General features: G+C 44.7%; 2 protein-coding genes across 2 annotated transcripts; both read right to left on the bottom strand.

Moving 5' to 3' along the window:
* On the bottom strand, positions 55–13997 carry TSFM (Ts translation elongation factor, mitochondrial). Its single transcript, XM_021091898.1, has 6 exons — positions 13844–13997; positions 13462–13632; positions 12298–12426; positions 10721–10843; positions 2734–2821; positions 55–654 (listed from the first exon to the last, which is right to left on the bottom strand). The coding sequence occupies exons 1-6, from the start codon at positions 13940–13942 to the stop codon at positions 248–250; spliced, it is 1017 nt and encodes a 338-aa protein (XP_020947557.1). The 5' UTR covers positions 13943–13997; the 3' UTR covers positions 55–247.
* EEF1AKMT3 (EEF1A lysine methyltransferase 3) lies at positions 75–23970 on the bottom strand. Its single transcript, XM_021091900.1, has 8 exons — positions 23317–23970; positions 23093–23204; positions 13844–16315; positions 13462–13632; positions 12298–12426; positions 10721–10843; positions 2734–2821; positions 75–654 (listed from the first exon to the last, which is right to left on the bottom strand). The coding sequence occupies exons 1-3, from the start codon at positions 23491–23493 to the stop codon at positions 15924–15926; spliced, it is 681 nt and encodes a 226-aa protein (XP_020947559.1). The 5' UTR covers positions 23494–23970; the 3' UTR covers positions 75–654; positions 2734–2821; positions 10721–10843; positions 12298–12426; positions 13462–13632; positions 13844–15923.

Raw genomic sequence — 24041 nt, 5'->3', positions numbered from 1 at the left:
CTGTTGCTTTCTAAAACCTGCCACAAGCAAGGCACAAAAAAGCTAGACCCAGCATTACGAAAACAAGGAAAAAATTCTACTCTATTAATTTTATTTAATAACTCTACCCATGAAGTATATAATTTCATTATGAACTCAAATGAAAAACAAATTCTGGGTTTGAAGATGCTTAGGAAATAACTTCTTTTTGTAATAATGTCCACGGTTAAGAATAAATGTTTTCCCATGGGCCAAAAGTCTCTGGAAGCTATTCGGCCTCTGCTAGTTCTTCGCCTTCTCCACATTCGAACCGCACAAAGTCTACTACAGATACCCCTTGGGGCTGCACATACTGTCCAAGTGTGATGGAGGGATCCAGCAAGTATGGCTGGGACAGCATCCTGGTTTCTGCCTCTCCCCCAGGCTCATCGTCCAGGGAGCCAACAGAGAGAGGAGCCATGCCCACCACGTGCTGCCCAAGGCGGCGGCCAAGGTCTTCAAGGTTTGCTTTCCGCTCAGACGTCTCGCAGATGACCAGGGCCCCATACTTCCCCAGCACCAGGTTGTGGAGTGAGGGACTCTGCATTGTCCCATGGACATAAGAGCCCACATAGAACCCAGCTGGCACCTTCACCCATGCAGCTCGTTTAAGAGTCATGTTTTCTCCCAGTTTCCCTATAAAAGAGCAAAAACAAAAAATACGATTCCAGAATATGATGCCTGTGGTAGTACCAAAATATGTGCAGAGGCGGCCAAGTGTGGGAATTTATGCTGTGGATATGCTGTAAGATGGAGACATACCATTTTCAGTGTAAAGAGGAAAAAAGGGTGGGAGAAATGGAGAGTCCTTTGTGGAGCACCAACTCTGTGCCACGCTGGCATTTAAAATCACAGCCCCGGCTGCACACAGACCCTGGCATACACGACCTTAGGCAAGGAACTTAATGACAGAACCCCACTTAATTCATCAAGCCTTCATTTCCTCATCTGTAAAACGGAGATGATACCACTTCAAGTAACCTGAAAGCAGGGTTACTGGGAGAAATAAATAGGATGTGTAAAAGAACTTATTACAGTATCTGGCACACAGTGAGCACTCTAATCTGGCTCTCGTTACTACATTAAACTCAGGCTTAGAGAGCTTAAGGAACCTTCCCAAGGCTACAGACCTACTATACAGCAGAGCTGGAATTAAAACTCCCATCTGGAGTTCCTGTCGTGGCACAGGGGTAATGAATCCGACGAGGAACCATGAAGTTGTGGGTTTGATCCCTGGCCTCACTCAGCGGGTTAAAGATCCGGTGTTGCAGAGAGCTGTAGTGTAGGCTGAGGACTCGGCTTGGATCTGGCGTTGCTGTGGCCCTGGCGTAGGCCAACAGCAACAGCTCCGATTAGACCCCTAGCCTGGGAACCTCCATATGCTGCACATGCAGCGCTAAAAAGACAAAAAAAAACCAAACAAACAAACAAAAAAAACACCTCGCATCTGACTCCAAACCAATTAAGTGTTTTTTGGCCACTGAATCACTATCCCTCCCCAAAACCACCAAAACTGTCCCAGACAACTCCTAATCATCCACTCTATCAGGAAAAAGTCCACAACTAAAAGCCCCAGAAAACCCAAAATTCCATGTCATCTGATGGTTTCAACTTCCCCTCATCAAAAATAAAAAGAGAATATCTTCAGAGTTGTTTATAAGAACCAAAAACAGATTCTACTTTCCACCTTTCTCGAAAGCTGCCATCCCCTCTACCAGGAGTCCAAATAAGCCAAAAGGTAGGGAGAGGTAGGAGAATAAACAAAGGGGTCTGGCGAAATATCCGTGAATTAGCCATGTAACTGTCAAAGAAGGAGAGTATCCAGAAAACAAAAGGAATCTTCAAACAGCTTAAAGCATCTACCCAATAGTTAATTCCCAGAAATTGACAAGGATGAAACACCCAGTTCTTCCAGAATTTCTTAATAAGTCCCATACACAGCTGTCTGCCTGGTTTCTCAACCATGACTCACTGAAACATCACACATACTTCAAGATGACCTGATAAAAACAGAACTGATGCCTTGACTGGAAACATGAGATGAGCAGTAAATTCCCAGCAAGCTCCAACCCCAGTCCTACTTCCCTCCTTTCATCAAGGACACGTGTGAAGAAGGCAAAATCCCTACTACTCCCACCAGATCCAGATATGGGTCCTGTAGCCAGCGGGTTCTGAAAGAACATACCTTCACAAATTCAGGATCAGATTTTCTACAAAAGATGAATTCCTAGAAATGATGCCCTGAAATATTCCTGGATCCCTTGATAAAAAGATGAAATGACTTCTGATGGACTACTTCCTCCATAATATATAGAGAGGGAGTCAACCAGAGGTCAAAAGGTCATCTCTGCCTAAAGACACTCTCTGATCAGCATAGTGATGTCTGCTAAATTTAATTACGTGCAAGTAGCTAAAAACTAAGATTTTCATACAAATCAAAATTCTTTTCAAGGAATCTAAAAAAATTATGACACAGGGATCCCATTTATCCCAAGGTAATAGATGGCTTGGTAGTGGCATCCTTCAGCAGAGTGTGAGCTTTTCAGGGTGCCCACTGCTCATTAACATCTAACACACAACCCACCTCTCACATTCATATTATCTGGTCCTTGAAAGAACATGAGCTTGCAATCTTGATCTAGATTTGGAGGATACCAAAGATTCCAGGAGCTGTAGTTCTTAATTTCCAATTTCCAGATCCTTACAAATACTCACCAATTGCTAAGGCCAGCCAATCTTTGAGAGACCCTTCTCTCTCAGGGCCCGCTGGAAGTTCAGAAAGCTCGGAAGAATTCAAGAAGCCCTAAATGCACAAAGAAAATGAACATGAGTCAGTCTGTACAATTCAAATTATCAAAAGACTAAGCAAAAATATAGCTTATTTCTCAGAAAATGATTTAAGACACTAAGTATAAATAGATAATGTTTTCCTTAAGCCAAGAACATTAAAAATTGATAACAGGTCCATCTTTATAAATATTTTGTCACCACACCACCCCCAATTCTATCCCAGTTTCTCACCTAACTTCTAAGAATGCAGTTTCCTAGAAACCAGGAACAGTATTTTCATACAATCATAAAATGTTAACGCTAAAAGGTTTATAGACTATTGGAAGGAATGAAAAATGGTGCAAATACAATGGCAGGGAATTGGACAATAGCTAACAAAACTACATAAACATTTATCCTTTGACCCTGCAATCCTATTTCTAGGAATTTACCCTAATACACTTCCAACAATACAAAAGTAAATATGCAGAAAGTTATTCACTAAGCAATTATTTCTAATCATAAAATACTGGAAAGTCTAATCCCCAAACATAGGCTGAGATTAGCTGAATAAACCACATTACAGTAATACAATGGAATACTATGCAGCAGGAAAAAAAAAGGGTCTCCATGAACTGCTATGGAGTATTTCCAGGATGTATTAAGAGAAAAAAGCAAATTAAAAAATACATACATGTTATACCACCATTTGTGTAATAAAGTATTTGTATAAATATGCTTATTTCTGCAAAAAGGATAACCAGAAACCAATGAAGTTGGTTATCCACAGGAGTGGAGAGGAATGGGGTAGAAGGAAGAGAAGAAGGAGTAAGATGTGTGTTTGCGTATTAATAGTTTTAACTTTCAGAACCTTGTTAATGTTTTACATATTCAAAAATAAGGAGTTCCCGTCGTGGCGCAGTGGTTAACGAATCCGACTAGGAACCATGAGGTCACGGGTTCGGTCCCTGCCCTTGCTCAGTGGGTTAACGATCCGGCGTTGCCGTGAGCTGTGGTGTAGGTTGCAGACGCAGCTCAGATCCCGCGTTGCTGTGGCTCTGGCATAGGCCGGTGGCTACAGCTCCGATTCAACCCCTAGCCTGGGAACTTCCATATGCCGCAGGAGCGGCCCAAGAAATAGCAACAACAACAACAAAAGACAAAAAAAAAAAAAAAACTATCAGGAGTTCCCGTCGTGGCGCAGTGGTTAAGGAATCCGACTAGGAACCATGAGGTTGCGGGTTCGGTCCCTGCCCTTGCTCAGTGGGTTAACGATCCGGTGTTGCCATGAGCTGTGGTGTAGGTTGCAGACGCAGCTCGAATGCCGCGTTGCTGTGGCTCCGGCGTAGGCCGGTGGCTACAGCTCCGATTCAACCCCTAGCCTGGGAACCTCCATATGCCGCGGGAGCGGCCCAAGAAATAGCAACAACAAAAGACAAAAAGACCCAAAAAAAAAAAAAAACTATCAAAAATAAAACTAACAAGGATTCGGGGTGAAAATACACATTGACTAAACAGAAATAAGGATTCTAACTGTATTTGAAAGGAAAAAAACTAATCCAAGTTACTTCTGATACAATCTTTTCACCATATAACTTCAACATAAAGACAAAAAGAACATCAAAGAAATCTTGAATTCCGGGAGTTCCCGTCGTGGTGCAGTGGTTAACGAATCCGACTAGGAACCATGAGGTTGCGGGTTCGGTCCCTGCCCTTGCTCAGTGGGTTAACAATCCGGCGTTGCCGTGAGCTGTGGTGTAGGCTGCAGATGCGGCTCGGATCCCGTGTTGCTGTGGCTCTGGTGTAGGCCGGTGGCTGCAGCTCCGATTCGACCCCTAGCCTGGGAACCTCCCATATGCCGTGGGAACGGCCCAAGAAATGGCAAAAAGACCAAAAAAAAAAAAAAAAGAAATCTTGAATTCCTTAGCAGGTTTGTTAATTTGCAGTGATCAGGGATACTAAGTCTGAAACAAAGTATGTAGTGAACATCGAGTAAATTAAGCAAATAAAATGAAGTTTCTAGGAGCCAGGGTATTCACTATGAGAGAAGGAAGGTACAAACAGAATGGGGGAAGGAAAGGAAGGCCTATGGTGCAGGATTAGAACTGAAACACACAGAACTTCCTAACTCTGCTGAAAGAGCAGAGTGGCAATGGCACCTTAGAAGAAGTAAGCATACCTAATGACCAGCTCTTGCTAAGACCAAGATCTTGGTTTCTTAAAGCCATTTTCCCACCGGAAAGAATCAGGACTCCTTGGAGAAGTGGCCAGTTTGGTGACTGGAGCAGGGAAAGTATGACATATGCCCAGAATGTTTTGTTATGCCAAAAAGCAAGAAAATTACTCAGAAAATAATGAAGCTATATCAAAAGGACAGCGGAGCCAGCTTGCAGAGGCTTGGCTTATACTAGCCAAATCTAGGGATAATCTGAACATTAAAATGTCTAATAGCTAAAAAAAAAAAAAAAAAAAAAGGTACAATGAACTTCTTTGCAGAAGAGATACTGACTCACAGACTTTGAAAAACTTATGGTGTCCAAAGGGGACAGGTTGAGGGGTGGCAGGAATGGGCTGGGGGTTTGGGCTGGAAATGCTATAAAACTGGGTTGTTGGGTTGTGATGATCTACGGACAAGAATATGCTTAGTCTCCTAAACTGGGCATTTCCCGGTATCTGTATTTAAAAAATCTTCCTCAGGCCATTCTATATTTCAGAATACAAAGTTTCACTTGATTTGATGGACTCTATCCCATGGCATTCATTCATTCGTTCATTCATTCCACATCGATTTAATGAGCCCCAACCAAGTTCTGGGCCCAATTCTCTTTCACCAGAGACACACTAGTGAAAAAACAAATGCCCTACTTTGTGAAGTTACATTCAACTGGGGTGAGCAGACAAGTTATAAATAAAAATGTACTGTAAAACACTACAGGCCAGGAGGGAATGGCAAGAGATATTTAAAGTGATAAAAGGAAAAAATATGCAACCTAGAATACTCTTATCCAGCAAGAATATCATTTAAAATAGAAGGGGAAATAAAAATTTTTCCCAACAAACAAAAACTTAAAGAATACAGCAACACAAAACCCAGGTTAAAGGAAATATTGAAAGGGCTTCTCTAAACCAAAAAGAAAGGAAGGAAAGGGAAGAAAAAAGAAAAGAAAAAAAAAAAAGAAGAAGAAGAGGAAGAACTAGGACTGAGGAAACCGCAATCAGAGAGCAGTCACTCAAATAAGCCAGCATACAGATTTAATCATGAACACTCTTCAAACAAAATAAAATTAAAAAGAAAAAAATAAAAAAGAGTCATCAAAACCATAAAATGTGGGCAAGGGATGTTAGGAAGTAAATAACCCTTTTTGTTTGTATGTATGTCTCTCTTCTTAATTTTAATATAGTAATGAAGTGTTTGAACTTACAGGACCATCAGGCTAAAACACACAATTATGGGAAGGGGTTAGCATACTTAAAAAACAGGGCAACCACAAGCCAAAACCAAATATTGCATTTGCAAAAAATGAAAAAAAAAATACACTCAAGCAGATAATAACAGGAGACCATCCAACCAAAAAAAAAAAAAAAGAAAGGAAGAACGGAGAACCATAGAATCAACTGGAACACGAGGTTCAAATGACAATAAATAATCATCTATCAATTATCACCTTAAATGTCAATGGGCTGAATGCCCCAATCAAAAGACACAGAGTGGCTGAGTGGATAAAAAGGCAAAAACCTTCAATATGCTGCCTACAAGAAACTCACCTTAGGAAAAAAGATACATATAGATTGAAAGTGAAAGGGTGGGGAAAAATATTTCACGCCAATAGACATGACAGAAAAGCAGGAGTCACAATGCTCATATCAGACAAAATAGACTTTAAAACAAAAGACATAAAGAAAGACAAAGAAGGACACTATTTAATGATTAAGGGATCCATCCAAGGAGAGGATGTTACTATCATCAACATATATGCCCCAAATATAGGAGCACCCAGATACATACAACAAATATTAACAGACATAAAGGGAGATATTGATGAGAATACAATCATAGTAGGAGACCTAAATACGCCCCTCACATCAATGGACAGATCCTCTAGACAGAAAACCAATAAAGCAACAGAGATCCTAAAGGAAACAATAGAAAAGTGAGACTTAATTGATATCTTCAGGACACTACATCCAAAAAAATCAGAATACACATTCTTCTCAAATGCTCATGGAACATTCTCAAGAATCGACCACATATTGGGACACAAAGCGAATCTCAATAAATTTAGGAGCATAGAAATTATCTCAAGTATCTTCTCTGACCACAATGCCATGAAATTAGAAACCAACCATGGGAAAAGCAGAGAGAAAAAACCTACTCCATGGAGACTAAACAACATGCTACTAAAAAACCAATGGGTTAAAAACTACCTTGAAACAAATGATAATGAAGACACAACCTCTCAAAATCTATGGGATGCTGCGAAAGCAGTGCTCAGAGGGAAATTTATAGCAATCCAGGCCTTTCTCAAAAAAGAAGAAAGAGCCCAAATTGACAACTTAACCCTCCACCTAAGTGAATTAGAAAAAGAAGAACAAAAAAGTCCGAAAGTCAGCAGAAGGAAGGAAATTATAAAGATCAAAGAAGAAATCAATAAAATAGAGACTCAAAAAACAATAGAGAAAATTAATAAAACCAAGAGCTGGTTCTTTGAAAAGGTGAACAAAATTGACAAACCCCTGGCCAGACTCACTAAAAAGAGGAGAGAAAGAACCCAAATAACCAAAATTAGAAATGAAAAAGGAGAAATCACAACGGATACAGCAGAAATACAAAAAACCATAAGAGAATACTATGAACAACTGTATGGCAACAAGTTTGACAATCTGGAAGAAATGGACAATTTTCTAGAATCTTACAGCCTGCCAAAACTGAATCAAGCAGAAACAGACCAGCTGAACAGACCGATCACTAGAAATGAAATTGAAGAGGTCATAAAATCACTCCCTACAAATAAAAGTCCAGGACCAGATGGCTTCACAGGTGAATTTTATCAAACATATAAAGAGGAATTGGTGCCCATCCTCCTTAAACTCTTTCAAAAGGTAGAAGAAGAAGGAATACTCCCAAAGACATTCTATGAGGCCACCATCACCCTCATTCCAAAACCAGACAGAGATACCACCAAAAAAGAAAACTATCGGCCAATACCATTGATGAATATAGATGCAAAAATTCTCAACAAAATCTTAGCCAACCGAATCCAACAACATACCAAAAAAATTATACACCATGACCAGGTTGGGTTCATCCCAGGTTCACAAGGATGGTTCAACATACACAAATCAATCAGCATCATACACCACATTAACAAAAAAAAAGTCAAAAATCATATGATCATCTCAATAGATGCAGAAAAAGCATTTGACAAAGTTCAACATCCATTCATGATCAAGACCCTCGCCAAAGTGGGTATAGAGGGAACATTCCTGAATATAATCAAAGCCATTTATGATAAACCCACAGCAAATGTAATACTCAATGGGGAAAAACTGAAAGCCTTCTCACTCAAATCTGGAACAAGACAGGGATGCCCACTCTCACCACTGCTCTTCAACATCGTTTTGGAAGTCTTAGCCACAGCAATTAGACAAACAAAAGAAATAAAAGGCATCCATATAGGAAGAGAAGAGATCAAACTGTCACTGTATGCAGATGACATGATACTATACCTAGAAAACCCTAAGGACTCAACCCCAAAACTCCTTGAACTGATTAATAAATTCAGCAAAGTGACAGGATATAAGATTAACATTCAGAAGTCAGTTGCATTTCTGTATACCAGCAATGAAACATTAGAAAAGGAATACAAAAATACGATACTTTTTAAAATTGTACCTCACAAAATCAAATACCTCGGAATACACCTGACCAAAGAGGTAAAGGACCTATATGCCGAGAACTATAAAACTTTAATCAAAGAAATCAAAGAAGATGTAAAGAAATGGAAAGATAATTCCATGTTCCTGGATTGGGAAAATTAATATTGTAAAAATGGCCATACTACCCAAAGCAATATACAGATTCAATGCAATCCCTATCAAATTACCCATGACATTTTTCACAGAACTAGAACAAACAATCCAAACATTTATATGGAACCACAAAAGACCCAGAATCGCCAAAGCAATCCTGAGAAACAAAAACCAAGCAGGAGGCATAACTCTCCCAGACTTCAAGAAATACTACAAAGCCACAGTCATCAAAACAGTGTGGTACTGGTATCAAAACAGACAGACAGACCAATGGAACAGAATAGAGAATCCGGAAATAAACCCTGACACCTATGGTCAATTAATCTTTGACAAGGGAGGCAAGAACATAAAATGGGAAAAGGAAAGTCTATTCAGCAAGCATTGCTGGGAAACCTGGACAGCTGCATGCAAAGCAATGAAACTAGAACACACCCTCACACCATGCACAAAAATAAACTCCAAGTGGCTGAAAGACTTAAATATAAGACAGGACGCCATCAAACTCCTAGAAGAAAACATAGGCAAAACACTCTCTGACATCAACATCATGAGTATTTTCTCAGGTCAGTCTCCCAAAGCAATAGAAATTAGAGCAAAAATAAACCCATGGGACCTCATCAAACTGAAAAGCTTTTGCACAGCAAAGGAAACCCAAAAGAAAACAAAAAGACAACTTACAGAATGGGAGAAAATAGTTTCAAATGATGCAACTGACAAGGGCTTAATCTCTAGAATATATAAGCAACTTATACAACTCAACAGCAAAAAAACCAATCAATCAATGGAAAAATGGGCAAAAGACCTGAATAGACATTTCTCCAAAGAAGATATACAGATGGCCAACAAACACATGAAAAAATGCTCAACATCGCTGGTTATAAGAGAAATGCAAATCAAAACTACCATGAGATACCACCTCACACCAGTCAGAATGGCCATCATTCATAAGTCCACAAATAACAAGTGCTGGAGGGGGTGTGGAGAAAAGGGAACCATCCTGCACTGCTGGTGGGAATGTAAACTGGTACAGCCACTATGGAGAAGAGTTTGGAGATACCTTAGAAATCTATACATAGAACTTCCATATGACTCTGCAATCCCACTCTTGGGCATCTATCCAGACAAAGCTCTACTTAAAAGAGACACATGCACCCGCATGTTCATTGCAGCACTATTCACAATAGCCAGGACATGGAAACAATCCAAATGTCCATCGACAGATGATTGGATTCGGAAGATGTGGTATATATACACAATGGAATACTACTCAGCCATAAAAAAAGGATGACACAATGCCATTTGCAGCAACATGGATGGAACTAGAGAATCTCATCCTGAGTGAAATGAGCCAGAAAGACAAAGACAAATACCATATGATATCACTTCTAACTGGAATCTAATATCCAGCACAAATGAACATCTCCTCAGAAAAGAAAATCATGGACTTGGAGAAGAGACTTGTGGCTGCCTGATGGGAGGGGGAGGGAGTGGGAGGGATCGGGAGCTTGGGCTTATCAGACACAACTTAGAATAGATTTACAAGGAGATCCTGCTGAATAGCATTGAGAACTATGTTTAGATACTCATGTTGCAACAGAAGAAAGGGTGGGGGAAAAACTGTAATTGCAATGTATACATGTAAGGATAACCTGACCCCCTTGCTGTACAGTGGGAAAATAAAAAAAAAAAAAAAAAAAAAAATGTACTGTAACAAAAACTATATAAGCACTATAACAAAAAATTTCACATGAAGCAAGATAAGGGGATAAAACAATAGAAAGGTACTCCTCTCCAGAGAGGTAACATTTAAGTAGAGACATGAAATAAGAAAGTAAGACATGACGATGTCTGAAAAACTGGAATAGGAACAAATCCAGCATGTTGGAGACAACTCCAAACTCACTTTACTATACGTGGAGAGTGGATCCTTTAGGCTCTGACAGTGCAACAGGGTTCCCAGGGCTACTTGCTGGACCAATTGTTGAAATTTTAAGTTTCTGGAAACAAAATCTGTCTCACAGTTTACCTGTGGGAAGAAATTCATATTGCTGTGTAAGCTGTTTAATCACCATTTCCAAAAATGTCTTAAACCAAAGTATTGACAGAACAAGCAGCAGACTCAACAAAACAGAAATAAATGTCTCTAGGATTCTAAAGCTACAGTCCCTCTGCTAACGTGAGGCCAGAAACTGAATGAAGTAATTCCTGCGTGCCAATGAGCTAGCAATAAACTGCACATTGAGAGGATGGTTCTATAATGTCCCCAAAGGATTCACTATAAGCTCAACACTTGCCTGTGACCACATGCCATAAGCACCTCGTTCTCCAAACTCCTCCAGTGCGGTCTGACACAGGGCAAACCACTTTTGTCATTAGCTTGTTTGTCTCTTCTCTCACTCTAATCCACACCTGATTCTTCACCAACAGGGCCCTTAAATCTCTTCTAAAACAGCCATTCACTGTCCATCAGCTAATTAGTATAATTCCTAGCTTTAAAAATCTAACTGTTCAAGAAAACTATCAGTGACAAGATGTAAAGCCACAATGGACTTACACTTAGGAAAAATATTCTAGACTACTAGGCCTTTACTCATCAACAACCTGTGCATTTCTATACTTCAATAAATCCATAGCTAATAACCAGGGTCTCCGAGTTCTCTTGTAGTGCTGTTGGTTAAGGACCTGGTGTTGCCACAGCAGCAACCCAAGCCCAGGTTTGATCCCTGGCCCAGAAACTTCCGTGTGCCCCAGGTATGGCCAAAAATAAGTAAATAAATTAATTTAATTAAAAAAATAGCAGTTCCTGTCATGGCACAGAGGAAATGAATCTGACTAGAAACCAGGAGGTTTTGGGTTCAATCCCTGGCCTCACTCAGTGGGTTAAGGATCCAATGTTGTCCTGAACTGTAGTGTAGGTCGCAGATGCAGCTCAGATCTGGCATTGCTGTGGCTGTGGTATAGACTGAAGGCTACAGATCCAATTCAACCCCTAGCCTGGGAACCTTCATATGCTGTGGGTGCAGCTCTAAAAAATAATAATAATAATGAAATAATAACTGCAGTCTCATGGGCTTATTTCTAACTAGCTTTTATGGTTCTCAAACACCACTTCTTTTTTTTTTTTTTTTTTTTGTCTTTTCTAGGGCTGCACCTGCGGCATATGGAGGTTCCCAGGCTAGGGGTCGAATCGGAGCCACAGCTGCTGGCCTACACCACAGCCACAGCAACGCCAGATCCGAGCCTTGTCTTCGATCTACACCACAGCTCACGGCAATGCCAGATCCTTAACCCACTGAGCGAGGCCAAGGATCGAACCTGAAACCTCACAGTTCCTAGTTGGGTTTGTTTCCACTGTGCCACAGAGGGAACTCCTCAAAAACCACTTCTTTAAGGTGGTGTGGGTGTAAGGTGCAGAGTCTACCACAGCACCTTACACCCAAGGGACAGCTGTTCCTAGTACCTGGAACTCTGACAACTCACCTCTACCAACACACTTGTGTTTCCTTCCTGCAGCAGCCCAATCAGACCTTCTTTAGTCTTCCTCCCATGGAGCCTGGCAGCTTTACTCCAGCCCTCCTTCTGGGCCTGCTTGTGGAGCCAGCTCTCTGCCTATAAATAAAAAAGAAAAAGGGTAGATGACAAAGCACAGAATTTAGAATAGAATAGGGCTCCAAAGTATCTTCAGATTCCCCAATTCTTTCTCCTTCCCCTCAACCATACAATAGAAACTAAAGCCTTCTATTGTTTATTGGCAGCCTACCACTAAATGCCAAATAATAGGCACTGTGCCTGGTACCTTGGGTAGGTTTAATCTTCACAGTAACCCTACAGGGCAGATAGTAGTTGGTTTTTTTGTTTGTTGTTAGGTTTATTTTTTTATTTTTTTCCTTTCTCAGCTGACCAGCAGGATATGAAAATTGCTGCACCAGGGATCAAATCCAAGCTGGAGCTGCAACCTACACCATATCTGTGGCAACGCGGGATCCTCAACCCCCTGCCCAAGGCAAGGATCCAACCGGCACCTCCACAGAGACAAATCCATCATGAACCCACAGCGAGAATTCCTCAGATAGTAGTGTTTTTGTTATATAAAAAAGAACAATGTGGAGTTCCCGTCGTGGCTCTGAGGAAACCAACTGGCTACTATTCAGAGGACGCAGGTTCAATCCCTGGCCTTGCTCAGTGGGTTAAGGATCCGGCATTGCGGTGTGCTGTGGTGTAGGTCGCAGATGCAGCTCGGTTCTGGCGTTGCTGTGGCTGTGGTGTAACCAGTGGCTACAGCTCCGATTAGACCCCTAGCCTGGGAACTTCCATATGACGCGGGTGCGTCCCTACAAAGAAAAAAAAAAAAAAGAACAATGCAACTCTGAAAGATTAAGTAAGGTGTCCAAGGTCACAGAATTAGTGTGAAGGAACCACGATCTGAGTCTTGGTCTTCCTCTAACTCCAAAGCTGCCACAAGCCCTTTCAGCCTCGAGCAGAAGGAAACCTCATTGCCATCTTGCAAGGAATAGTTTGCTAACCCTGGAACCCTGAGTCAACTGCTTTCAAGGGGTCAGAGTCAGTGCCCGAAAGCACTGGGGTCAGGCCCTAGTACTCCCCACCGCGGCGCCAGAGCTTTCCCCTTTACTTCCTCCCCCACACCTGTTTGAGATCCCCACCGCAAGTCTCCAGAGCTTTCTTGCAGTTTACAAAGGAGTAGCCCGTCTTCCGCCGCAGCTTCATGAGGAGCTCCTTGCTGGAGGCGGAGGACAGGCATGGCCCTGCGTGAAACGTATGCCCCGGCTGCGGCGACTGAAGCAGAAGGGGCCCCGCCTGGAAGGGTTAAGAACAAGGGATGAGACACGGGAAACAGCGAGGAGTTCGAGGGATGGGAGGCAACCTTAGGAGAGACTGAGGCCCAGGGGAATGGGGGGGAAGGAAGTGCCCAGACGCTAGACCGCGAGCAGGCACCAAGGTGGGGGGAAAGGTGGAACCGAGCCGAACAGAGGAGAAGCGAAGGGCACGTTCACGGCGCACGGGAGACCTGCGAGGAAGGCAGAACGGGGCTGGGGCCAAGAGCCCTCACTGGGCAGCTCGCAGCCCGCGCAACCAGGGACAGGCGCAGCGACCACAGGAGCGACATCTTCCTCAGGGCCGTGCACTGCCGCTGGCCAGCGCACCGGTGAGGCCCCGAGCCTACGGCGTGGCGATGGGGCCAAAACTCTCCACAGAAACGCGCCAAGCGGGGATGGCGCCACCTGCTGGCCGGAGGGCGCATTCGTTTCTCTTACTTGGCTTTTGGAGATGGCATTTCACGAGGAAATTGCTACTACCCCACTCCCCGCAAACCGCCACCGCCGCCATCCAGGCAAAATAATGGAAAGCCTGAGACAGAGTTGTCACAAAATAACAATACAATATAAGACACGTGGTAAGACTTTATGTTTATTTCCAATGCGCTTTCATATTCAATGTCCATTTATGATTCATGACAAATTTGTGAGGTAGTTAGGCGGGTTCAAAAGTTTGGCCAAGGACACCTAGAGAGGAAGGGGTGGAGTCCCTCCAACAAACCAAGTAAATATTGTTGAAGGAACAGACAAATCATATATATATATTACATATTTTTTTTTATGGAGGTTCCCAGGCTAGGGGTCCAATGGGTGCTATAGCTGCCAGCCTATACCACAGCCACAGCAACGCTGGATTCTTAACTCAAGAGTGAGGCCACGGATCGAACCTGCATCCTCATGAATACTAGTCAGATTCATTTCTGCTGAGCCACGATGGGAACTCCCGAACAAAAATATTTGTTGAACACCAATTGTGTGCCAGGAACCACAGCCCTACCCTCCAAGGTAATCTAATGGGGAGAAAATAGGGAACAGACAAATGATCATACAAGACAAGGTAAGCCCCACAAGAGGAACAGTTAAAGGGTCTCAAGGGAGAAAGAAATCATATTCAAACAGGAAGCTAAGGAAAAGCTTTTTTCAGGAACGAGGTTAAGTGTAATGAAGATTTTTCACAGGCAGAAACAGCCCTTCCAGGCAAGGAATCATCAAAAAGAGTGAAGGAAGAAGTCAGAAAATCTTGGTGTGGATTTAGGGCACAAAGAATAGACCTTTTGTAGGAGGCTGCAACACATGTGGGAAACCAGTAGGAAATGAAGTAGAAGGGTAATTTGGGATCATATGGGATAGACTGAGTACAGAGCAGAAGAGTTTATTCTTGCTTCTCTTGGCAGCAGCAGAAGCTAATCAGAACTGATTCTGGAAACTCAAGAGAGTTTACAAAATGGTTTAAAGGGGAATGAAAGGAGGCCAGAGGAGGTGATATGTGGCCCAAGGTGAAGTAAAGAGAGCCCCAACCAGAGGTCCCACAGTGGGAGGAGAAAAGAAGTGAAGGCAAAACACATTAGGAAGGAAGGGCAGACAGGGCTTGGAAACCTAAAGAAAAATAAGAGAACCTAGTACATGGTGATCAGGGCTCCAACTCTGCAAAGAGTGAAGGAGCTACAGTCCAAAGGACACCTCTGCTGCCTATCCCCAACTTCAGCGCTGGGAGGACTTTGACCCAGTTACAGCCATGGGACCACCAGACTGTCTCTAGAAGCAAGAAGTGGGTGGTCTGAGGTTTCTTGCTTCCCAGGACCCCAGCAAAAGTCTGAGTCCTTTAGATGCAGAAATCTTTAATGCTCATTTCTCTCTCTTTAAAAAAAAAAAAAAAACAAAAACAAAACTCTAGTAGAATCTAAAAAAATAATCCATTCTGCATAAAAAAGACAATAGCAGGACTAGACGGGAGCATGTCTGTCTCTGCAGCCATTCTTCTCACATCCTACTTACCTTTCCTTCGCCTAAAGTCCTGGATACCCTCCATCTTCCTCTGCTGAGAATGGGAACCGGGAACTTCCTTTGCACTCTAACCCAGTACAACTAGGGCTCCGGTATCCCTAACAGCACCTCCTGCACCTGCCCAAGAGTACCTCAAGAAACAAAGAGGGAAGGAGGAAAGACAGAGGCAAGGGAAATCCATCTGTTTTTGGTCCTTATGTTTATGGCTTTGAAGATTTGGCAGTTTCTTCATTAGAACAAGGGGTTCAGAGGAGCAGAAGTGTGACGTCAAGCAGGTCTTGGTCCCCTGTGCCTGGCCCTATAGATGTTGACATTCTCATCCTCATCCCGCTGGGCCAGCTCCAGTTGGAAATGCTGGGGCAGGAGGTGCTGAAAGAAGCTCTCTGTCCCGTGCTCCTTTCTCATCTTGGAAGCCAGATAGATGGTGCCATGGGGCCCGCACAGGTGTCGGAGGGTCCCCAGCAGCAGTGGGAAGGTGGGCTCCAGATACACGATATCCGCCCCCAGCACCAGGTCATAGTCTCCAGGGAAGACATGCTGGTCAATCCCCCAGGACAAGGCTCGGACCTGGGCCCGGCCTCCAGTTGGCACATTGGCCTGGACGTTTCCCTGGATCTGTTCTAGGACCAGGGGCAGGTCAGTGATGGTAACATCCCCCCCTGAGAGAGAGGAAGGAGGAGAAATGCAAGTCAGAGGGACCAAACAAGGGGATTCAACTCCTGCCCAGACAGTTCAGGGACCTGAGGGCCTAAGAGGATAATGTTTTGACAGCCCAAAGTCCACACTTTGGATTGTAGTTGCCCTAACCTCAGCCTCATCCACTGCCATCTCATTACTCTACATTCTACAACATCGACATTCTCTCTGAGCTAATCTTCAACCTCTCTGCCCAACACACAACAAATAGAGGTCAACAGAAGCCTGGGCAGGACTAGGCTGGAGGTGGGCTGTGCACCCACCCCCTACTGACACAAACCAGCCTTCATGGGTCTGGAAAGCTTCCCAGAAGACATGACCTCAGCAAGCCTTAAAGGACAGGAGGGAGTGAGTCAGGTGGAGCTTCCCAAGCAGAGAACAGAGGGTACAAAGGCCTGGTAGTGAGAGCACGGCATATGCAAAGAAGGCTGGATCTTGGAAGATGTGGAAAGGAAAGTATCAAGACATGAGAGTAAAGAGGAAAATGATTATGACATGCTGGGCGATTTGGGCTTGACCTCGAGGGCAACAGGTTTTAAGGGTAGAGTGGAGAGTAAGGATGATTAGATTAGAACTTCAGAAAGCTTTATTCATGCAGTAAATATATGTACTGAGCCTAAGCTCTGGGGGTACAGTGGTGAGCAACACAAATTCTTGGCCTGCCTTGAGTTTCATTATGGAGTATTAGGTACTGCCAAGTATTTAATCATAATCATAATATTATTACAGGAACAGAATTCACTCGATTATTAATATCCATTATGTGCCTATATGCCAGGTGCTGAGAATACAGCAGTGAACCAATCAGACAAGAATCCTTCCACTCCTGCACTTAGAGTCTAGTGGCAAGAAACATAAACTAAGGGAGTTCCTGTCGTGGCTCAGTGGTTAATGAATCTGACTAGCATCCATGAGGACACAGATTCAGATTCAATCCCTGCCTTGCTCAGTGGATTAAGGATCCGGCATTGCCATGAGCTGTGGTGTAGGTCGAAGATGTGGCTTGGATCTTGCGTTGCTGTGGCTGTGGTATAGGCTGGCAGCTATAGCTCTAATTCGACCCCTACCCTGGGAACCTCCATATGCCACAAGTGCAGCCCTAAAAAGCAAAAAAAAAAGAGGAAAGAAGAAAAAGAAACAAGACACACTGCAAGTCAGATGGTGAGAAGTGCTGTGCTGAAGCTTAATGCCTCAGGGAAGGAAAATAAGAATTACACAAGGGACAGAGCAGGGAATATCATTTTAAGTTGGGTAGCTAGGGAAAGCTTTGTGGAGCAGATTATGTTTGGGCAGAGATCTGAAGGAAGTGATAGAGCAAACTGTGTGGGCCTCTCAGGTTAAACTGTACCAACTGAGGGACTAGCAAGTGTAAAGTCCTTGAGACAGGAGTGGCTAACAAGTCTGAGGACCGGCAGGAAGGCCAGTAGCTGGAGCAGAGTAACTGAGAGGGATAATAGTAAGGGCCAAATCCTAGCCAGGGCCTTGCAAGGAGACTGAGAAATCTGGCTTTTCATTTGAGTGAGATGGGAAGCTACTGGAAAATTTTATTTTATGTATGTACTTTTTTTTTTTTTTTTTTTTTTTTTTGCAACATCCATGGCATATGGAAGTTCCCAGGCCAGGGATCAAATCCAAGCCACAGCTGTAACCTATGCCACACCTGTGGCAACTCCAGATCCTTAACCCACTGAGCGAGGCCAGGGATCAAACCCGCATCTTCATGATATGTTGGGTTCTTAATCTGCTGAGCCACAACAGGAACTCCATCCTGAAGAATTTTAGATGGAAGAAGGGCATAAACTTTATTGCTTTAAGAATTTAAGAAGAATGGCTTTAAAGAAATCACTCTGGCTACTGTGACAAGAAAATACTGCAGACGGGCAAGGTCAGAATAAGACCAGTTGGGAGGTGACTACCATAACCCAGATGAGAGGTGATGGTGGTTTAAACCAGGGCAGCAGCAATGTCAAGAAAGTGGTCGGATCCTGGAGTTCCCGTCATGGCTCAGCAGAAATGAATCTGACTAGTATCCATGAGGATGCAGGTTCGATCCCCGGCCTCGCTCAGTGGGTTAAGGATCCAGCATTGCCGTGAGCTGTGGTTTAGGTCACAGGCATGGCTCGGATCCCACGTTGCCAAGGCTGTGGTGTAGACTGGCAGCTACAGCTCCGATTCGACCCCTAGCCTGGGCACCTCCATATGCCACAGGTGTGGCCCTGAAATTAAAAATTTAAAAAAGTGTTCAGATCCTGAGTATATTTTGGAGGTAGAGTCAATAGGATTTGTTGACAGATTAGATAGGAAATATTAGCGGAAAAGAAGTTAAGGATGGCAGATGGCTCCAGGATATTTGGGCTAAACAACTAGAAGACCAAAGTGTCATGTATTTAGGTAAGGAAGGCTGCAGGAGGAGCAGATATTGACAGGAAGATCCTAAGTCCGTTTCTGGACATATTAAGTTTGAGATGTCCATCAGACAACCACAGGAAGATATCGAGCACACAGCAGGTTATACAAACCAGTCGAGACATAACTGAAGGAGTCATCGGCATGGACAGGGTATTTAAAGCACGAGGTGATAAGATCGCTTGGGAGGGAGTGTAGACTGCAAAGAGGGGAGCAGGGGTGGGTGTCGGGGTGTCAAAGGACTGCACCTGAGCCCTGAAGTACTCAGACTTTCAGTTGCAAAGAAGAAAAGGAATCAATAGAGGAGAATGGAAAAAGTGCCATGGAGGTGGGTAGAAACGAGAAGTGTGGTGCCCTGGAAGCCAAAGGAGGTGTTTCGAGGAGAAGGAAGTGACAAATGCTGCAAAGACAGTGAGGTGGGCTCATAACTGACTCCTGTACATAACAATATGGAGTCAGAAATGATGCTCATTGGAGTTCCCATTGTGGCGCAGTGGTTACCGAATCCGACTAGGAACCATGAGATTGCGGGTTCGATCCCTGGCCTTGCTCAGTGGGTTAAGGACCTGGCATTGCCGTGAGCTGTGGTGCAAGTTGCAGACGTGGCTCGGATCTTGCGTTGCTATGGCTGTGTCATAGGTTGGCGGGCTACAGCTCTGATTAGACCCCTAGCCTGGGAACCTCCATATGCCACAGGAGTGGCCCTAGAAAAGGCAAAAAGACAAAAAAAAAAAAAAGAAAGAAAGAAAGAAATGACGCTCACAACCTTGACTAGAGCAACTGAAGTGGAGGGGATGGGTGGGGAGGGGGTGCAGTCGGGAATGGAGTTGAGGAAAGAATAGGAGGAGAGGAACAACAGTGAGCATTCACTCTTTTGAGTTTTGTTATACAGCAGGGCAGAGAAATGGAGCAGTAACTGGAGGGATGTGTAAGATCCAGAGTTTTTTCTGAGATAGGAGAAATTACAGCCTATTTATTTATATGCATAATACACACACAGACACATCTGGAATGGTCCAGAGGGAAAGGAAAAGGGATAATGCAGGAGAGGCGGGGGAGTGAGGTGTTTGCTGGAACAATGTCTTTGAGTAGATGAGAAGGCTTGGGGTCTCATGACACATGGAGGGCCTGACCCTAACTAGGAGCACAGCACGTTTATCCACAGTAACGGGGAGAGAGCAGGGCAGACAGACACGGACACAGCTGAGTGAGTAGACACTGTGAGAGGAACATCTGGACATTTTCTATGAGAAAATAGAGATCAGAAGAGATAAATCATCAACTGAAGAGACATCTGGCAGTTTGAAGGGCAAAGAGGTAAAAAACAAGATGTTTAGGAGAGCGGGAGAATAAACAAATAAGGGAAGGGTAATAGGCTACCTGGGCAATGCATCTGAGGTTAGTGACAAATTTAAAATGAAACCAAAAGGGAGTTCCCGTCGTGGCTCAGTGGTTAATGAATCCAACTAGGGACCATGAGGTTTTGGGTTCGATCCCTGGCCTTGCTCAGTGGGTTAAGGACCAGCATTGCCATGAGCTGAGGTTTAAGTTGCAGACGAAACTCGGATCCCGTGTTGCTGTAGCTCTGGCATAGGCCAGCAGCTACAGCTCCGATCAGACCTCTAGCCTGGAAACCTCCATATGCTGCGGGAGGGGCCCAAGAAATGGCAAAAGGACCAAAAAAAAAAAAAAAAAAAAATTTAAACCAAAAAAAAAGAGAAAGAAGAAACCAGTTGGCACAGTTGTATATATAGTACTAGGAGGACATAAGATAGCCTGGGGGCAGGCGTGTCAAGGAGGCCTTCCCTTGAAAATGATGTTTGAGCTGAGCACCAAAGAAGGTGCATTATCAGGTGGTACAAGGATTCCAGACACAGAGTATACCCCCTGTGTGAAGGCTCCAAGGAAGGGGTCATTGACACAGGCTTGAGAAACTGACAGGAGGGCACTAGGTAGCATAAGGAGCCCAAGAGGGAGAGGGAGAGGCACAGAAAGAAGCTAAGAGGGGAAGCCAAAGCCTTGGAGGCCATGCTAAAGGGGTTGGTTCTACCCTGAAAGGAACAAGAAGCCATTGAAAGATGGGGGAGGGATTTGATCTGGGTAGAGTGGGCGGACGTCTAGGTGGGGGCAAGGAGTAGAAGCTGGAAAATCAGTTTGGCTAATTGAATTCCATCCAGGAAAGTGGAGCCATCGGTGTGGATGGAAAAACAGGAGATTCCAGAGATTTTTAAGAGCTAAATCAGTAGGACTCGGATAATGGAGATGAGGGTGAGAAAAAGGGACATGTCAAAGATGGTTTTCCTACTGGGTGGATGGTGGTTTGATTCACTGGGATGGGAAAGCCTGAGGGAGAAACAGGTTTGGTGGTGGAAGCTGACGAGATCTAGTTTGGGCATGCCAAATGTCCCCCCTAGGGAAGCTCGAAGATGCCTGTGAAAATCCAGGGGAAAGATGGCAGTGGCCTGAACTACAGATGGAGGGAAGAGGAACAGACAACTGGGGAAATATGAGGGACATATGACCCACAGGACTTGCTGATTGGCAGGATGTGAGGGGAGAGGGCAATGGACGAGAATAACACCAGATTTCTGACTTGGCAGCAGAATAGGGAGCAAAAGAAGAAGCCAGTCTAGGAGCAAGTGAAAAATGTTTCCATCCATGTCACATGCCTTTTCTCACATTTCAGCCTAGCTACCCACTTCTCATCCACCCATCCTTCATGGAAAGCTGCTGTTGACACTCCCTCCATTTTTCTAAGCCTGGGGTGTTCACGCTCCTCCTCTGGACAGAGCGTCTCTTTGATGGACTCCCAGAGAGTCAAGGAAGACATGGCCAGAGCATGTCCACTAGCTCTGCACATACCCCAACATAGTTCTCATGCTGTAACATCTTTCCCCATCTTCACCACTAGACCATAAACTCCCTGGGGAGAGGAAATCTGTGTTACTCATTGCTGTATCCCAGCACCTAGCATGAGTCTTGGCACATAGGAGATTCTATATACATGCTGGTTGAATGAATGGAAAGACTTCCCTGAATGTGTTTTGTGTTACGTCCCTGTGAACAAGGACATGTTAATTTGCATTCCTAGGGAGATGGCATCATAAGTGGGGGTTTTTTGTTTGTTTGTTTTTGCTTGTTAGGGCCCCACTTGCAGCATATGGAAATTCCCAGGCTAGAAGTAAAATCAGAGCTGCAGCTGCCAGCCTGAGCCACAGCCACAGCAACTTGGGATCCGAGCCAAGCCTGCAGCCTACACCACAGCTCGTAGCAACACGCAATGCTGGATCCTTAACTGAATGAGCAAGGCCAGGGATGGAATGTGAATCCTCATGGATACTAGTTGGATTCTTAACTTGCTGAGCCACAATGGGAACTCCACATCATAAGTGTCATTTTAATTTCAATTTAATTAATTTATTTATTTATTTTGCTTGTTAGGGCCACACTTATGGCATATGGAAGTTCCCAGGCTAGGGGTCAAATTGGAGCTACAGCTGCTGGTCTGCACCACAGTCACAGCAATTTGGTATCTGAGCTGTGGCTGCGACCCACACCACAGCTCAGAGCAACACCGGATCCTTAACCCACTAAGCAAGGCCGGGGATCAAACCTGCATCCTCATCAATACTAGGATTGTTTCCTCTGTGACACAACAGGAACTCCCATAAGTGTTTTTAAAGGAATCTTTTCAGTGTGAAGTTTTGCCTGCCCATTAGATTATAAACCAAGGAACTGTTTCCTTTGTAGTTTTTGGTTCTTGACAAAAATGAAGCAAAATTTTCCTTACCATTTCCTTTCCTGAGTCTGAAGTGCCTAATTTCTACCCTGCTTCCCACAAAACACATTTTAACCCTCAGAAACTCATAAGCTTGCTCCTCCCAAGCAATCAAAACCTAAAGAATCAAAAATATACTCGCAATGAAGTTACAAAGTACTTATGAGATTTAATACCTGCAGACTGCTCCCCCTACAGGGTACCCCCATATATGCGCTTTGACAGAAGACCATAACCAAAGCAAAGATTTTACATGACAGCATAGTCCACAAAAAATCACAAAGAGCAAAAACGCAGGAAAAATTCCTTCTGCTAAGGCCTGCCGGATTTTTGTTTCCTGCCTCCAAATCAACCACCTTGGGTGCTATTACAGCCAACCAGCGCTGTCTGGCCACACAAGAGCAGGTGGAGGTGGGCTGGGGGTGGGGGAAGATTCGTTAAAAAGAAGAGACTGGGCTGGTCCCAAAATACTCCCCTCTCCCAAGAATTCAGGAAGAAAACTTCATATCCCTGTCCCGTACCCCCTCCACCATCTCCCACCGCAAAGCTCACGCACCCTGCAGTGCTGCCAGGATACCCACGATGCCCGTCCCCGCTCCCAGTTCGATCACTTTCTTGCCTCGGAAATCCACATTTTGACTCTCGAAATAGTTGCACAGGCTCAGAGCCTACAGAAGAAAAAAGAGAAAAGACTGTAGCGGGGATGGCTCCATATGGAAGGAGGCAAGTCCGGGGTCTGGACCTCCCGCGGACCCTAGCCCAGAGCCGCCCACTCCTCACCGCGTCCCACACGCGCGCTGCCACGCCAAGGCGGGATCCGAAGTTCTCTGTGATGCTCAGCTCGTGCCCACAGAAGCAGAACCGGCTCTTCTCCGAGTAAGAGTCGGCGAAGAGCCCGACCTCCCGTGGGAACACCGATTCGGGCTCTGATTCAGGATCTGGGCGGGGGTCTGCCATCTGGCAAAGAGAGTGCAGGGACGCCGGTGGGCACTCGGATCCCAGAGCTGAAGCGGGGTGGGGGTTGGGGGGCCGTGGGCAGTCTCGGCTGCCCCGTGGCACCGAGCCCCGCCTCCGCGAGTTTGCCTTCTTTCCTCCAGTTTGACTTCCTGGACGTGGAATGAGGAGCGGCCTCTCTGGCTCAGGGCTCCAGCGCACACCGGACGGGACTCACGCGGGACCGCGAGGGTCAGATCCAGCTGAATGCCTGGAGACCAGGGGGAGGGGAGAGGAGCGAGGATTAATTCACCATAGGAAGCGGGGTCCTCGGACCCCTCTCACCAGCGAGGGGCACAGGGGCCTGCAACCAAGAGTGTAACCCAGACCAAGTAGAAGCAGGCTAAGGAAAGAGGCTCGGTGCAGATCTAGCCTTGCCAGTGTGTTGAAGACCAGCGGCGCGGAGGAGCCCTCCCGTACCGGCCCCCTGCGGCCCCCTGCGGCCCCGCCCTGCCAGGCCCAGCCGAATTCGCTCTTGGGACTTTAAGGGGCGGGCTCTGCTCGCAACGTGT

The sequence above is a fragment of the Sus scrofa genome, chromosome 5 (genome assembly GCF_000003025.6).
Source record: "Sus scrofa isolate TJ Tabasco breed Duroc chromosome 5, Sscrofa11.1, whole genome shotgun sequence".
Taxonomy (NCBI): domain Eukaryota; kingdom Metazoa; phylum Chordata; class Mammalia; order Artiodactyla; family Suidae; genus Sus; species Sus scrofa.
The sequence above is the reverse complement of the archived record's forward strand: the minus strand, read 5'-3'. Positions and strand labels throughout refer to the sequence as shown.